Here is a 16,033-nt window from a genome sequence, read left to right as displayed (position 1 = left end):
ATGTCCCATGGCAGTAACAAGAAAGCGAAGCTTCATGACACGCCCTCATGACGCCACACTGGCCGGAGAGAAGGGCATGCATGACCGAATCGATTTCGATCAAGATATCCAGTGACATCATGCGCCAAACTGCGGAAATCTTCGAGAGGAAGACTGAAACTCGTCGGTGTCCAGATCGAGGAGGCCGACATGAAATAAATCAGTGAGATGGTGCTCGAAGATCAGGGGGGCCAGAACATCGCAACCACCAACTAGTCGTGCCACGGTGAACCAGCCTCTGCACTAATCCTCGCGGGCCAACGAAGCGCTCACGGATCAGATCCGGCTCATCGGATCCCGCACCCGGCCAGAGGCCGACCCCCTGGTCAGATCCGTGGGTCGACGGCTCCAAAGAGCCCGAGCGAACGCTGGGGTCCCTACCCACAAGCTCCGAGGACGAGTTCCACCGAGGACCACCACCGCAAGACGCACACGAGGTCAGGGTGCAGACCAACGATGATACATGACACAACACAGGGAGGAGCTAATGGTGGGGACATAGGAGAGGAGGAGGAAGGAGGCGTGGCGGCCTCGCCGCCGCCGCGGGCGACGGCGGCGAGGGGAGGGGATCTAAGGTGGGCGGTGCTAAGGTGGAAGACCTCCATTGCTATATCTAACTGTAGAATTTTCCTTGGCGAGCAGAATCTGTTCTGCGATATTCCCAATCTTCCTCGCACTCCCATATGTATATTTTTTATTCTATAAAAATCATAAAGTCATTTAGCTAATCATGCATATTTTATCCATTATGTACATTTCATTTTTTTGAGACATATATTCATTTCATTTATGCAAAATTGCGAGTACATTCGATGTTCTCAATGGTTCATGGACCTTCATTTCGGTGTCACCACCACTGCCCTACAGGCCCAACAAACAACTACGTCTACCTGGGCCGCCAGGCCTCGTCCCCGAACACAACCACCGCGGGTCGGCGCAAAACTCTTGGCAGGCGCACCCTCTGGCCGCCGCCGACGACGACGAGCACGACATCTCAGGTAAGGAAGGGAGGCGGGAATGGCGGATCAGAAGGTGGCTCAGTTGGGGCCTGGAGCTGCGTGCTGCGGCTGGAACCACTGCGGCCGGCGCCTAGCCGCCGGCGCCGTCGATGGGTCCGTTTCCGTCTACGATTCTCAGCCGTCTCCCTCCTCCAAGTGGCAGGTCTGTCTCCCAGCCCACCACCTTAAGCACGGAAACCCTAAAACCTCACATGGCACCCACCCACCCAGCGTCTCGTTCTTCCGCTTCCACTCGGGTGGTTTAGTACTGACCTATTTCTCATGAGTTCGTCAAGATTTAGTGCAAGTTTAGAGCCTTTTGCTAGCATTCGATTCTACGTGCGCAATACGTCAATCATGTGGCTTGTTGCGTAGGTCTACCTCTACGGTTACCAAGTTATTGCTCTGGGATGCGCTAATTAGTTTGCGTGTGGATATGTCAGTAGGAGGCTGCAGTGTTTCTGCATTCTTGATGCACCAAACTATCTGCACATGCTCTGTTGAATGGTTCTATTTGTAAACATCAGTGCGCCGATGTGAAATTGCTACTTGCTAGAAATTATGCTGGAGATGGAGTACTATGGGCGTTGGAACAGCATATATCTCATATCTCTGTTAACCATCGTATCATCCTTTTGGTGTTTCTTGTGTACTAAATGAGACTTGTTTCGTAATGTGGTTGGTCTTGGGAGCAGGCCCATGAGCATGCCATAGTGGCTGTCGTCTGGCTTCCTCCGGACTACGGTGATGCTATAGCTTGTGTCTGTGCTGACGGTACACTGTCTTTGTGGGAGGAGATTGCTGAAGGTAAGTTTTTTCGTGTTCTATCTTATTCTATGTTTCTAACAATCTTGCACTTTCATGATGGAAATAGTTGTGCTGTTATTATCTTTTGTACTGAGAAGTCTGAAGGGACTTATGCATTGATGAGATGAATTTGGAGACCACTCACCAATCATTGATCTTTATTTAGTTGCTTCTTCGTCTTCTTTACTAGCTCAATTTTCCCATGAAAATATGAATATACGTGCAGGATAGTACTTGGGCTAGGATCCGTTCAGTACTGAACCAATTAGCACATGTAGTCAGTTTGCCTCTTGTCATGTCCAGTACTGACTACCAGTACATCTGAAGCACTTCAGTTAGTTTACCACTCTGTCATGTTCAGTACTGACTATTGAGTAGATCCAAATCAAATTTATTTATTTTTTATTATTTTTTGATACATCAAACTCATTTTTAAAACTGAAATAGGAATATTTCACTAGACTTTGCAGCACAATGCAACATATCATGTAATCCCATACTGGCCTTTATGCGACTTGAGGGGCTGCTTGGATCTTGAATATTTAAAACATCTGACTACTTTTACCAAATTTGGTTTTGCAACAACGAAAAACAATGTTTGTTTGCTTCTCTCGACACCAGTAACATCAACTTCTAAATCTCAAGCAGCCGTCTTGCAAAAATCTACTTATATATATTTTCTAAGATAACTTAATCGAGAAATCTTAAATCTCGTAGTATGTACCAAAGAACTTATTAATTAACCCAGTCTTGGCTAACGTATATATGTAAAGAAATCAGTTTTGCTGAAGGTAATCATTCAAACAACCTTTAAGCTTCATTGTTTTCTTCAGCTCTGGACTTCTTATACATCAAAGCTGCATTCTGCTTCATTTTATATAATTACGGAAATATACCTAGTACGCTTGTCATTGCTGTATTTCATCCCCTTTCTATTCTTCACTAATGGAACCTAGTAGGCAAGGCCCTCACTAAGAATTTTCCACTAACAGATGATCAACTTCCAATCTGGAGAAAATGTAAAGTCTTTGAGGGTGGCAGTTCCCACATCCTAATTGTACAGTTTGGTTTGCTGCTGTCAAGTCTGAAAATGGTGAGTTACCCGTGATTCGTAAACCAGCAGTTTCATTTCACTTCTCACATGCAACAAGTTGTAAACTAGCCTGTGCTGAAGTGTTGTGTTGTTTCATTGTTTCGTTTGACTATGCTACAAGTTCTATTCTTATTTTCCAAAGCGTTCTCACTGTTATGGACTCTTCGTTGCATGCGCGTCATTATTTAGTAGTAACTCTTGCTGGTCTTTTTAGGTTATTGCATACTCAGATGGTCAAGTGAAAGTCTATGAACTTTTGGATTCGTTGGAATTGGACAAGTGGCAGCTTCAGGTTCATCTAAATTTTGCTCTCATTTGTCAACATTCTTAATAATTGCATTTTAGTTACTTTCTACTGCAGATGAATCTCTTGTTAATCTAAACTAGCAAACCCATTATTTCATCATTCAAAGTGTTGTCACCATTTATCTGTTTTGGAAAACTAGAGCGATTCTGATTCCTAACAATAACTTCAGGCAGAGCTACAGAATATTATCGATCCTGTTTCCAGAATTGGGAAGCCAGCATGCATTTCTGCATCAATTGCATGGAGTCCAAGAAGAGGTGAAGGCCAGCAGGCTAGTTTTGCTATTGGTTTCAATTCGGATTCTCCAAACTTTAACTCTTGCAAGGTTCGTGGACTGTTTTCATTGTTTCTTGTATGCTCAACATGGAAATTATAGAACTTCTGCAACTTCATCCCAGCAATAATCATAGTTTTCTTATATTATCTTGCTTTTGGAGAAAAATGAAATAAGAGCTGTTATTAGGGTGATGACTGTGTATTGAAGTGATGAAGTCTACAAAGAGTAATTGAATGCAAATGCATATGATGTCGCTCTGGCTTTGCAGTGATGAGCAACCAACTTTCGTATTTCCTAGTTCATGAACTGGTATTTTGTCTATGGTAATATTCTAATTTGAAATGGTAAACAGATTTGGGAGTTTGAAGAAGCTCACCAGCGCTGGCTTCCACTTATTGAACTTGGTTCACCGGAGGATAAGGGGGAGAGAGTACATGCTCTAGCATGGGCTCCTAACATTGGCAGGTTAGCCCCATCTTGAGCAAACACGACAAGCCCATCCCACTATGAATAGCTTGTTCGTTGATCCCCAAGATGATTAGCTCCACAATCACTGATAACTCCTTGGGCCTCTTCACAATCCTCGCTCCAAGTTGAAAACCTTCTTTAATCTTCTTTGCTTGATGAAATATTCCAATTTGCTCTCCCTGAAACCAGTATGGGAAGATTTCTCGCGATAGCTTCTTCACTCACATATCCACCATTGCTTGATGGACCACAAGCTTCAAGTATATGTCTTGACATAATGCTCGACTTGTTTTCAGACCATATGAGATGATAGCAGTTGCAACCTGCAAAGGTATAGCAGTGTGGCATGTAGGCTTCAACCCTGAATCTGACGGCAGACTGTCAACAGAGAATGTTGCTGTACTTCCTGGCCACAATGGGGAGGTATGAACGAGAAACAACTTGCCTGAAATTGTGTTTCTTGTGTTAACGTGTCCTTTACAAGAACATGGTGGTATTTATAATCCCTGCAACTGAATAGTTACAAATCTGGTACGTAATAGAGGAATAACGCTGGTATAGCCATGGCATGCGTCAAGGAGAAAGAAAGCTTTAACTGTTGTTTTCCTGCCCGTCTCATTTTCTTGGGATAGATCTCACTGTGTTAAGCTACTTTTCTGTAATCATCATCATCATTATGTATTATTACTCAGCTCACTTGCATTTCACATCTGACTAGGTATGCCAACTGGAATGGGACATGGGCGGTATGACGCTCGCATCGACCGGAGTGGATGGCATGGTTAGGCTATGGCAAGCCAACTTAAATGGAGTTTGGCATGAGCAGGCTGTGCTTGACTGCAATGGGTCACACCAGTAAGGGCTGTTCACAACAAATAGGATCCCAAATTGCAGGCACAAAGTGAACTTAAATGCCCTAATAGCTCTTCAACATGAAGATAGGATCCCAAATTGTGGTTGCTATCTGTTCACAATTCTGCAAGGTTTCTTTATGTTGTCTTGTGTGGAAGGTATAGCGCATGCATGGTTGGCTTTGCCCTGACAAAACTAGGCTCCTCAACCATGAATGCATGATGTACCTGTTATCCTTATCTGGTTGATGATGTAGCTGTTCTTTATGGCCATGTGATGGAAAAAATTTGGATCACAGTTGATGATGTATCTGTTCTCTTGTAAACAATTTAGCCTGCTGACTAACTTTATTTTATTCAACTGTCAACAAATCAGTTCACAGTTTCCTTGAAATAGTGTTCGGTGTCGTATATACCACGCATATGAAATACTCCCTCCGTCCCAAAATAAGTGTCAAAATTGGGATATGGAAAATGAGTTATGAGTAAGATCCATTTTACATATCTCTTAGATAATAAATGTCATTAATCAGTTTTGAATATAAACAATACTCCCTCTGTTCATAAATAGTTTTGAGTATAAGCTATTTTAACCTTTTCTGAATAAGATGTACTCCCTCCGTCCGGAAATACTTGTCATCAAGATGATTAAAAAAGGATGTATCTAGATGTATTTTAGTTCTAGATACACCCCTTCTTATCCATTTTGATGACAAGTATTTTCGGACGGAGGGAGTATATAGATACATTTTACTATGTTTGTGTACTCATTTGAATCCGTGTGTAGTTCATATCAACATATCCAAAACATCTTATAATACTAAATTTGTGAACAGAGTGAACAGTACATATATTGGCGGACGGGAACGTAATGTATGGCTCTCGGGTGTAATTACACCCGGTTTTTTTAAATAGTAATTTGTAAGAAAGTCAAAAAATTCTGAAACTTTTTACGAACAAAGTAGATTTATTTTGCACTTGTATAAAAACTTCCGCGAAGAAATAACTTTCATGTTGTTGTGGATGTAAAAAAACAAATTTGTTTTTATATACGCCGTAGAATATTTGTCAGAGAATATTTCGTTGCAGAATATTTCTGTACACCAGAAACAACATCTCAAGTTTGCTGGGAAAAAGTTTTGGAACGTTTTGAAATTTTCTGAAATTTTTAAAAATAAAATACGTAACCAGGTGTAATTGCCACCATGTTCCAAAGGGTACATTTTGCATATTGGCCCGTAGGTTGAGCCCACAAGTGGTCCTTGAACAGTATCATCCATCCATCCTAGGATGGATTGCATATCGTGTTCTAGAACACTGATTGGAAGCTACAAAGCGTTCCGCTTAAGCTATTGGAATGTGACTGGCGCCAGCCACAAGTTTATGCTGCTGATGGTGCTGGATATTATCTTGTATACTAATAATTGGTCTATTTTTTCTTCTCTTTCTTTCTTATGAAAGTCTTTTCGGGAAACGCTGATGTGCGTGCACCATTGAAAGCGGGCAGTCATATTGCTATCACGCGCTACTGGTGCGTCGCTATTGTTAGATTCTTACTATCATCACAAAGATTTACACACTAGAAATTGGAAAAATACTAATACCTGCTAGCACCGGATGCGTCTAGGACCACATTTTAGTCCTCATTCACACCTCCTTTAGTTCATATGATAGGAATATCACAAGAATATGAAATTTGCAAAAGGCCTCCATTGGTGCGTAGGAATTTCATATGATAGGATTTGCATAGGAAAATCTTCTTTGGAGTGGATTTGTAGGAATGGATTTCCATTTCTGTGTAGGATAGAAATCAATCCTCACATTTCAAAGAAAAAAATTCATTAGCCTAGACTCGATGGATGCATTCTTATCCCATGCATCAAATAACATACTTTTTTCTATAGTAATTGAGATACATGTCATCTCACTTCCTATGTCATTCTTATCCTATGAATCAAACGAGGCCGAAATGAGATGACATGTATAAAATGTTCCTATGAAGATGAATACGGAAAGAGATGCTATTTGATTCACATAATAGTTTTTTTTTAAACTGGGTCTAGGCTAAGGTTTAGGCCTCCTTTGGTTTTACAGGAATTTTATAGAAATTCTAAACGGTAAAAATATGTACACCAGAAAAATTCCTTTGAAGCCTTTTGGTTTGTAAGAATAGATTCTCATCCCTATGTAGATAGGAACCAATCTTTCACATTTCAAAAAAAAAAAAAACATTAGACTGGACTCAATGAAAATTCTCTATCATATGCATCAAATGACATCTCCTTTTTCTATAGAAACTAATATACATGTCATCTCACGCCCTATCATTTTTCTGTCCCTGTAATATTCATATCCCATAAATAAATTAAAAGGAGGCCTTATTTTCCTTTAAAATGTGAAGAATAGGAATTCATTTCTACGAATCAAAAGGCCCTAAAGCAAATTTTCCTACAGGGATCCCATCCTATAGAATTCATATGAAATTCCTATCCAAACCAAGGGAGGCCTCTGGAATCGGATTCTCCTGTGGCGGCCGTACAATACTACAGAAAATTAACAGTGACAGACCAGCTTTTTATCTCGAGAAACATGTGGCTACAGAAACGTGGACCTTCAGCCTCAGGTCCCCGCCGGATCACGTGAAGTCCCGACCGAATCACGTGGTTGCCACGCGGGCCGGGCCGCCCCGGACAGCTACAGTTGAGCAGCGTACAAGACGGACCGACCGTCCACCAACCACCGGACTCTCCCGTTCTAGCCGTGCCGTGCGTGGGAGTGGGATTGGGATTGGGATGAATGGATAGTCGACTGTGCTCGCTGGCCACCACAAACTGCGTCGATTACGACGGGTTCCAATTCAAAATCGATCGATACTACTCCCTCCGTCCGGAAATACTTGTCACCAAAATAGATAAAAGGGGGTGTATCTAGACGTATTTTAGTTCTAGATACATCTCTTTGTATCCATTTTGATGACAAGTATTTTCGGACGGAGGGAGTATGTCACACATCACCCGTACAATAATTCGGTCCCCAGCCCCAGCCACAGCCATAGCAAGAAAGGTCAACACATCTGTTGCTCCGTGAACCTGTGCTTCAAGTTGGATTAGCACAGCAGAAGAAAAAATGTTAATTTTCTGCATCGCCGAATTTTTGTTTCAAGTTTACCAGGATAATATGGCAAGGACAAGTAATACTCCCCCATAAATTAATATAAGACGTCTTTTACACCACAGAGGGAGTAATAACCAGGTAAGAAAGACTCTACTTAACAAAACCGCTCCTTGTGAAACATTTTATTCATCCATGTGGGCAAAATCAGCAGTAAATACAAGTGCCGTGACAAGGTGAGTTGCCAGCTGAAAGCCCTGTGCACAAGTGTGATGATGAGGCCTCCATAAATAAAGTACTTTCAGTCAACCATTATAGTACTCAATAGTGGTGCTTCCAGAATAGACCTCTTTCACATTGAACGCAGTTAAGAGACAATGGACAAGTCCTCCAGAAAAATGAACTGTGGAACATGGTAAACCAAGGAGCTAAGGCCAACTCCACCCCGCGACCTCAAACGGATGTCCGTTTTGTTCGGTTTCGGTCCGTTTGGGTAGGGGTTTGGGGTCGTGTCCGGGCCTGTCCTGGGATGCGGTGGCCGTGCGTCCAACGAGCGGCCGCATCCATTTGCCCCATTCTGTCCGTGAGGGCCAAAAATGCCTAAATTTGCATCAAACTACTTCCAACCCAAATGTTTGTCTGAAAATTAAAATAGTGTTACAACCCAATTGAAATTGTCTTAAATAAAATAGTTTTACAACCAAATCGAAATTGTCTTGACTGAACATAAATTGGACCAATACATCTATTGGTTGCCAATGTGATCCCAGACGTGCTCAACCAAGTCATTTTGAAGATTCAAATGAGTGTGCCAATCACGCATCTCACGGTGGAATTGGACAAACTGTTCAAATGTGGCCGGGTCTTGGTGCAGGGGCTCAATATTTTCACCTTGATAATCAAATCCTTGGTCGAAAATACTCTCATCACGCTCATCCTCGACGATCATGTTGTGCATGATCACACAAGCAGTCATCACCTCCCAAAGCTTCCTTTCATCCCATGACAGTGCAGGGTTTCGAACGATACCCCACCGGGATTGAAGCACACCAAAAGCACGTTCCACATCCTTTCTAACACTCTCTTGCATTTGGGCAAATCTCTTTCTCTTCTCACCTTGGGGTTTCGAGATTGTCTTCACAAAAGTTGACCACTGAGAATATATACCATCTGCTAGATAGTATCCTTTGTTGTACTGGTGGCCGTTGATCTCAAAGTTGACAGGTGGGAAGTTTCCTTCTGCAAGCCTCGCGAAGACTGGAGAACGTTGCAGCACGTTGATATCATTGTGAGAACCTGCCATACCGAAGAAAGAATGCCATATCCAAAGATCTTGCGATGCCACCGCTTCTAATATGACAGTGCACCCGTTAACATGCCCCTTGTACTGGCCCTGCCAAGCAAATGGACACTTCTTCCACTCCCAATGCATACAATCTATGCTGCCAAGCATGCCTGAAAAGCCTGTAGCTGCATTGGTCGCCAACAATCTCTCTGTATCAGCGGCAGTTGGCTGCCTCAAGTACTCTGGGCCAAACACCTCGATCACAGCCTGGCAAAACTTGTACATTGACATCAGACATGTTGTCTCACTCATACGCACATACTCGTCCACCAGATCGCCTGGAATACCATATGCAAGCATGCGGATGGCCGCGGTGCATTTCTGGTAAGAGGAGAATCCAAGCTTGCCAAGGGCATCCGTCTTGCACTCGAAGTATGGGTCATGAGCAACCACTCCCTCTCGGATACAATTGAACACATGCCTTGCCATACGAAAACGGCGACAAAATTTATCCGGCTTGAAGAGCGGGGTGTTGGCAAAGTAATCGGCATAGAGCAGGGCGTGGCCTCTCTCCCTGTTGCAGTTCAGGTTGGGAGCACGGCCAGGGAGTGACCCCCTGTACCGAGGAAGCTGCCGTTGAATATGATCGTTCACGACCAGTGCAGCCACCACAAGTTCTTCATCATCCGACGACGAATCGTCCGATGAACAAAGGAAGTGATGGAAGAAAAACTCGTCTCCACCGTCCATACCTTTGTTGGCAAAAGGTCGAACACCTTGCGGTCGCGGTGGCGAAGCGGCCGCGATGATCACCTCGACGTAGCAGGGGTGGTTGCCGGCCGGCTACTGGCCGCTCTGGAGCTCTCGTCGGAATCTGCCTCGGCCGCCGTGGTCCGTCGCCGGCAGTCGTGTCCCCTCCGGCACCGGCAAGGACGACGACGGCCAAAACTACGGCGAAAGCGCGGGCGTGGTGGCGGCCATGTCCAGACGTGGTTTGGTATGGACGGCGGGGGGGCTGCGCGGTGAGGAGGCGGCCGGAGAATACGGCGGCGCCGGCGGCGGGGGCGGGGCGGGGAGAGAGGGTGAAGCGTTGGGGAGCGGAGGGACTGCTAGTGTCCCCGACAGGCGGGCCAGGGGGGGGAGGGCGTGCGTCGTGGTCGTACGCGCGCGTCCGTTTCACCCCAAACCGAGTGCAAGTTTGGGTCGGGGATGGGTCGAAAACGGACGGAATCCGGACATTTGTACGTTTGAGGCCGTGCGCTGGGCCGCCTCTTTTGTCCCTTTTATCCTAAACGGACGGAGCCGGACAGGATAGGGTCGCGCGGTGGAGTTGGCCTAAGCAATATATCAACCTTTACTCCTACCATGCCACTGCAACACTTTTTAATAGACTGGCAGGGTGAAATCAACAATGCTAACAGTACGATGATGCGTCACAACTGCCAGTCTATTACTCCCTCCTTCTCAAAAATAAGTGTCTCAACTTTGTACTAACTTTAATACATACAAAGTTGTACTAAGGTTAAGACACTTATTTTATTTTGGGATGGAGGGGGTAAAAAACATGACATTGTCGCGTATCAACAAAATAGTGATAGATGGAAATGACATTGTCGCGTATCGACAAAATAGTGATTGATGGAAATCAGGAGATTGCTTGATTGGGTGGAAGAACGACTTCCAATAAGGTGGGCGCGTGCATAGTGGTCATGAAGGACGAGGATCCCCTGCCGTGGCCAAGCCTACCTTTGAGTCACTGACACACGGGTCTCACAAAGCATGAGGCCCACCTGTCAGTGACTCAAAGGCAGGGTATGGCAGGGATTACAAAGTCAGAGGATCCACGTCCGGTCATGAAGGATGCAGTATATCTACTGTATATTGAGTTTGAGCTTTTAAATGAAGAAAGCGAAGAAGCTCAATTCAGCAAATTGATTTCTCAGCTTCAATCAACCATGCACTCTTGTAAAATCATGCTAGGGCCTTTTTCTTTAGCAAATATCGTAGGGCCTTCTCTGGCAGATGCTTTGGGAAGGCCAAGAGCCAACAGCCACTGACCTAGTCAATAGTGGAGTACCAACTCCGTGTCTTTAAAACCAGAGGTTTTCTCATGTGTTGTCATGGGCAGAACCTGGAAGAAATAAGGTGCAGCGCCTCATAGTGTACCCCCACCACCACCAACGCTACACTCACAAGCTAACCTCACCATTTCAGGAAGCATATGAGCAGCGAAAGCTTGGGCAAGAACTCCAAGATCATGGGTGGCCGTGAAAGAAAAGGTCCGCCACCATCCTGTTTCGCTTCGCTTGCTTGTTCCTTTCGATCTTTCTTCACTCTCTCTTCTCCAAAATATACTCTCCCTCTGTTTCACTAGATCAGTACACATAGGAGGCACAAAATCGAAGTTCTCTTTGATGGAGTTGGACCATCTTAGCCACTGTTAGATAGACACACTACTGCTCTATCTAATATGAGCAAGTTAGCCTGATTCCATCGAACATTACTGAACTTTCGTGCCTCACCAGATGGATATAGGAACAGGAGGCAGTACCTTTTAATTACTGTCATTTTGATAAAAAAGAGGAGAACTAACAAAGGATGAAGAAACAGTCTATGTTTTCTTAATATGATTTTTAGTGAACTTTAACATACATATTCGAAAGAAAAAAGCAAAGTGAGGGAAGGCTGTACCAGTTTCAGAGTAGTTCAGCAAGGAAGCAATGCACATGTAACTACAGAAATTATAAAGAAACTGTATAGGTAATAAACAGGATATTCTTTACTAGACAAGATAGTTAACCTTGAAGCCAGTGGAGACCAGAGTACAGCTTTGGTCTCTTCCAGCATATGAGTAAACTCCTCCAAGGAACATTTTGAATTCCAGTGGTGAACACACAAATGTCATTTGTTAAAATATTCATATATGGCTGATTACTAGAGTTTGTTTCTTAATTTTATGACCACATTTTGAAGTTTCTAATATTTATGTAATATTGGCAGAAGTTAATAGCACCGCAAAGCATTTTGTTGATTTCACAGAAGCAGAGGAAGATCTTGTTTTCAGAATGCACAGGCTTGTCGGGAACAGGTTTCCTACTACCCTTATACTGATATATACCTACACATACATGTGAAATGTGTTTTGAGTGAATAAAGAAAATCATTTGACAGGCTCATGAAATCCATAAATCTATCAGTTCCAAGCAAGTAACATTATCTGTGATTCCCTAATTGTGCTTCTCGTACGATGGGCTTGTGCAGGTGGGAACTTATAGCTGGAAGAATCCCCGGAAGAACAGCAGAAGAAGTAGAGATGTTCTGGGCAAAAAGGCACCAGGACCAATGAAAATGAAAACAGGATGCATGCAGTAAAACTAGATTGACATATAGGATGCACATGTCCATCAAAAACCTGTGTTGATCTTACTCGTCCTATCTTCTCAGCCATGCTAAAAGCAACTTGTTCTGTACCAAGCATGGATGTACATAAGAAAACCTCAAGAAAAAGGAGGAACATGTGCTAAATAAACAAAAATATGAATTCGCTTTGTTCCAGGATTATTCTAACATTTCGCACTAATTACATCACATGTTAAATGGCCACAGTGACTATAAAGTCGCAGATTGACCAAAAAAGTAGACACTGCATGATTACATAACCATATAGTATTTGGTAGGGGAACTAATTCCAAATGTAAATCACATAACAATGCATCACAGAGAAGTTACGACATGCAAGAAACAATAGGAGATGTCCATCATGTGGTAGCAAGATGTATATCTCTGTGCAAAACTAGAACATAGTTGACTGTTGTTACTGTAAATCTGTAACTGCACTAGTAAGGAAGCCTGACATATCACAAAGTTTCCATGTAAGAAGTTATCCGCTATCAGATAATAATTCAAATGCTAAAAGAATAGCGCTCACAATGCATACAACAAAGAGACATGCAATTGTCTTTTTAATACTTCACATCAGAAGTTGTTAGACTGGCATTGGTCAGAAAATAACATTCATAAATAGATATTCCTAGAGAACATAAAAAAAGTAGTCCAAACCTTGTCCAATTTCCCAGATTGAAAGCCCTGCCCCCCAATCTTGCGCTTCATCCAAACGTACAGAAAGAGACAACAGCGTCGGATAAAATACAGCATGCCTCACACCTTTATCCGAATATATAAAAAAATGCTCTGAACTTTTGTCATCCCATTGCAAAGATGGCTTGTACTTCTCAAGTAAATGAATAAAATCTCTTCCAGTAATAGAACTACCACCACCACCTGTGTATGTAGATTACTAGATTAATAAGACACAATAATCCCAAATTCATGCCAAACATAAGCTATAAGCAAGAAACATAATACACCGTGCAACTAAAAAAAATCATCTGCTACCAATGGTAAACAATGTTCCTACTGAATTTTGAGTGTAATGTCATAATATGGGTCAATCAGTAACATTTCAAGCAAAACAGGGTACCAACACAACATGGGTGACCTCTCTGTTTCACATGGCCATGTAAAAAGACTCTCTGTCATTTCAATGGCAAGGGTGTGAAAATGAGTATAAGTACCTTTAAAAAGTAGAAAATCATTCCCATAGAAATTAATCCCAAGGAATATCATGTGAGAATGGCCTTGAGAAGCAGAACCCTTGGCTGGAAGAAGTGTTGTCAAAGAATATTGTATCCACTTCAGAGGTGCACTGGGGCCAGGGTTTTGTGGTCCAGAGAAGTCATATGTCATAAGAGAAAAACCATCTACTGAATCAGCCAACTGCAGGAGATCTTTTGGTCCAAAGTCTTGATTGTTGGGCCCTTCCATCCGTGGAGCTGGGATAACATAAATTAGTTCCAAATGGTTCCTGGTACTTGATTTTGAACTGATAGAATGCAAAGCCTCGCCCAGCTGCTTAACAAACTGAAGTGCCTGTGGCATGCAACAAAAATATTAAATGAATTAAAAAAATGCCCCCAAGAATGCTACTCCCTCTGATCTCAAACTGATGCTGCTTTAGAATTTGTGCAGTCAAACTTTGACAGCTAGTATATACCAAATGAGAGGTTTATGATATGGTAATGGTACTTTTTCTAGAGTAAAACGATAACGGTACTAAGAGATTGCTCTGGAAAAGCATATTCATATCATCATTCTTTCTTATTTTCAACTAAAATATAAATAAAAGTAATGTTCGGTTTGGCTATGCTATGCCTCAGCAATCTGGAAAACCAGGGTGCCGATGTAGGTTAAGTTCTTCCTTGGGTTAGCTACCAAGTCTGACAAAATCCTCACTTGGATAAGCTCATCAGGCAGCATCCCCATGACAAACATGATCTTTACGGAATGGTGGTCCTATATGATCGCCACGGCACCAACAGTTTTACTAAAGGGAGTAGTTTCCATAACGCCTTCATTGCTTGGTCAATCTGGAAGCAGCGGAATCACTTCGTCTTCAACAGCAACCAGCCAAATGTGCAGCTGCTTGTTAGCATTATTGAGGAGCAGGCGCATGGATGGGCTGGCAGGTGTGCGTGGCCTTTGGTTGTCCTGCCTACAGGTGCTAATTAGCCATGCACCTCTCGATTTAGTAATGCAACGACGCACAACTCTTTTGAGTATTTTTCTAGAAAAAACTTTGGAGACCGCAGATATCCAAAACATATAAATAATGACAGAGGTAGTTGCTGTAGAGATAATTTAGGAATGACCACATTAAGCAGCTACTCTCACCAGGTTACCACAGCATCCCCCTTGTAGCATTTTTGTTCTTTTGCTGCAATTGTACTGTTGGTTGTAGAGTAATTGAAGGCTTGCTCTGATCTATACCAGCTACAGTATTCTATTCCCCTGTGTCAGCACCACAACGTTGATGCAGACAAAGGCCATTCTGGGCAAGAGGAAGCTAAAGGAAAGCAGGAGCGAGTGTTCAAACCGTGTTGGGCTGTGTCGTTGTATGGGCTGAGGCTTGGTTGAGTTTGGGTGTCGTGGAGTGTAAGCGAGGTATATAACTCGCAGTGCCGTGAACGGCTAGTTCAGCTATCGAAATGAAATCAGTCTGAACTTTTCCCTGTCTCACTGTTCTTCCCCTTCCCCAAGCTATCTTCTCCCAGTCTGCAATTCTCTCTCTGTATCGGTGATTCGTGATCCTTACGTGATTACGGGTTATTACAGTTGGTATCAGATGTCAATTCGGTCCCGAGTGCCTCCGCAGTGGCGCAATCCCTCAATCATAGGCATATAATCCTGAGGAAGGTGGCCGATCGCCTTGCAGCTTGATCTCCGGATTCAGGTCGGTTGATTTGAGGGAGGCGCGATCGCTCCAACGAAGGAGAGCATGCAGAGTCAGCTGGTGCTGGGAGCCATGGAATCCTTCGAATCCAGGGTCCTCAAGCAGCTGGAGGCGCTGACTGCAGTCAGCGAGAAAATGGGCAAAATTGATGGGATCGTGGCGCGCTTGGATGGGTTGGATTTGAAGTTCGCTGAGCAAGTAGATCGTCTGGATGTGGCACAAGGTAACATGAATCTCGCCCTGAAGTCCATCGGCGAAGTGCGGCAAGAGCAAGTCATGGCGGCATTCAAGTCCAAGCAGTCGCCGCATGCGTCATAATTGGCGGAGGAGGGCATACTTGGGTCGCCGCCACCGCAGCAGCACTACTGTACACCACCACCACCATTGCGACCGATAGGGTGCACTGGAAGTGCGATAGAGATATCAGGTGGAATAAGTTCAAGTGAGTTTAACAAGTTCTCAGTTCTATTACCATGTTTCGATGTGGCACCACTGAGGTTCAGTTTCT

At 43.5% G+C, this 16,033-nt stretch overlaps 3 protein-coding genes across 3 annotated transcripts in view; 2 read left to right on the top strand and 1 right to left on the bottom strand.

Annotated features, from left to right (window-relative positions):
- The first annotated feature begins 571 nt into the window (after nt 1-571).
- LOC123070155 (protein SEH1) lies at nt 572-5,234 on the top strand. The gene is made up of 8 exons (XM_044493180.1): nt 572-1,200; nt 1,733-1,844; nt 2,837-2,937; nt 3,152-3,229; nt 3,414-3,569; nt 3,874-3,986; nt 4,286-4,412; nt 4,708-5,234. Exons 1-8 carry the CDS (start codon nt 1,057-1,059, stop codon nt 4,846-4,848), a joined length of 972 nt encoding a protein of 323 aa, XP_044349115.1. The 5' UTR covers nt 572-1,056; the 3' UTR covers nt 4,849-5,234.
- A 5,972-nt stretch (nt 5,235-11,206) lies between these two features.
- On the top strand, nt 11,207-12,785 carry LOC123070154 (MYB-like transcription factor TCL2). Its single transcript, XM_044493179.1, has 3 exons — nt 11,207-11,515; nt 12,237-12,324; nt 12,498-12,785. The coding sequence occupies exons 1-3, from the start codon at nt 11,458-11,460 to the stop codon at nt 12,580-12,582; spliced, it is 231 nt and encodes a 76-aa protein (XP_044349114.1). The 5' UTR covers nt 11,207-11,457; the 3' UTR covers nt 12,583-12,785.
- Nucleotides 12,786-13,172: 387 nt separating this feature from the next.
- The window catches only part of LOC123070152 (chitinase domain-containing protein 1), an 11,243-nt gene continuing 8,382 nt past the window's right edge, over nt 13,173-16,033 (bottom strand). The window contains exons 7-8 of the mRNA XM_044493176.1: nt 13,811-14,165; nt 13,173-13,517 (exon numbers count right to left, since the gene is read on the bottom strand). Coding sequence (XP_044349111.1) covers nt 13,267-13,517; nt 13,811-14,165 — 606 coding nt within the window. The 3' untranslated portion in view covers nt 13,173-13,266. The remainder of the gene's footprint in view (nt 13,518-13,810; nt 14,166-16,033) is intronic.

Source organism: Triticum aestivum, chromosome 3B, assembly GCF_018294505.1.
Source record: "Triticum aestivum cultivar Chinese Spring chromosome 3B, IWGSC CS RefSeq v2.1, whole genome shotgun sequence".
NCBI lineage: Eukaryota > Viridiplantae > Streptophyta > Magnoliopsida > Poales > Poaceae > Triticum > Triticum aestivum.
Note: the sequence above shows the minus strand (reverse complement) of the source record. Positions and strands in the feature narration are given on the sequence as shown.

Excerpts from the sequence above, each read along its gene's own strand:
- LOC123070154 (XM_044493179.1), top strand. The coding sequence starts at position 11,458 with ATGAGCAGCGAAAGCTTGGGCAAGAACTCCAAGATCATGGGTGGCCGT. Across the intron at positions 11,516-12,236 it reads GGGTGGCCGTGAAAGAAAAG|AAGTTAATAGCACCGCAAAG; the intron begins GTCCGCCACCAT and ends TAATATTGGCAG. Across the intron at positions 12,325-12,497 it reads CACAGGCTTGTCGGGAACAG|GTGGGAACTTATAGCTGGAA; the intron begins GTTTCCTACTAC and ends GGGCTTGTGCAG.
- LOC123070155 (XM_044493180.1), top strand. The coding sequence starts at position 1,057 with ATGGCGGATCAGAAGGTGGCTCAGTTGGGGCCTGGAGCTGCGTGCTGC. Across the intron at positions 2,938-3,151 it reads TGCTGTCAAGTCTGAAAATG|GTTATTGCATACTCAGATGG; the intron begins GTGAGTTACCCG and ends TGGTCTTTTTAG. Across the intron at positions 3,230-3,413 it reads TGGACAAGTGGCAGCTTCAG|GCAGAGCTACAGAATATTAT; the intron begins GTTCATCTAAAT and ends CAATAACTTCAG.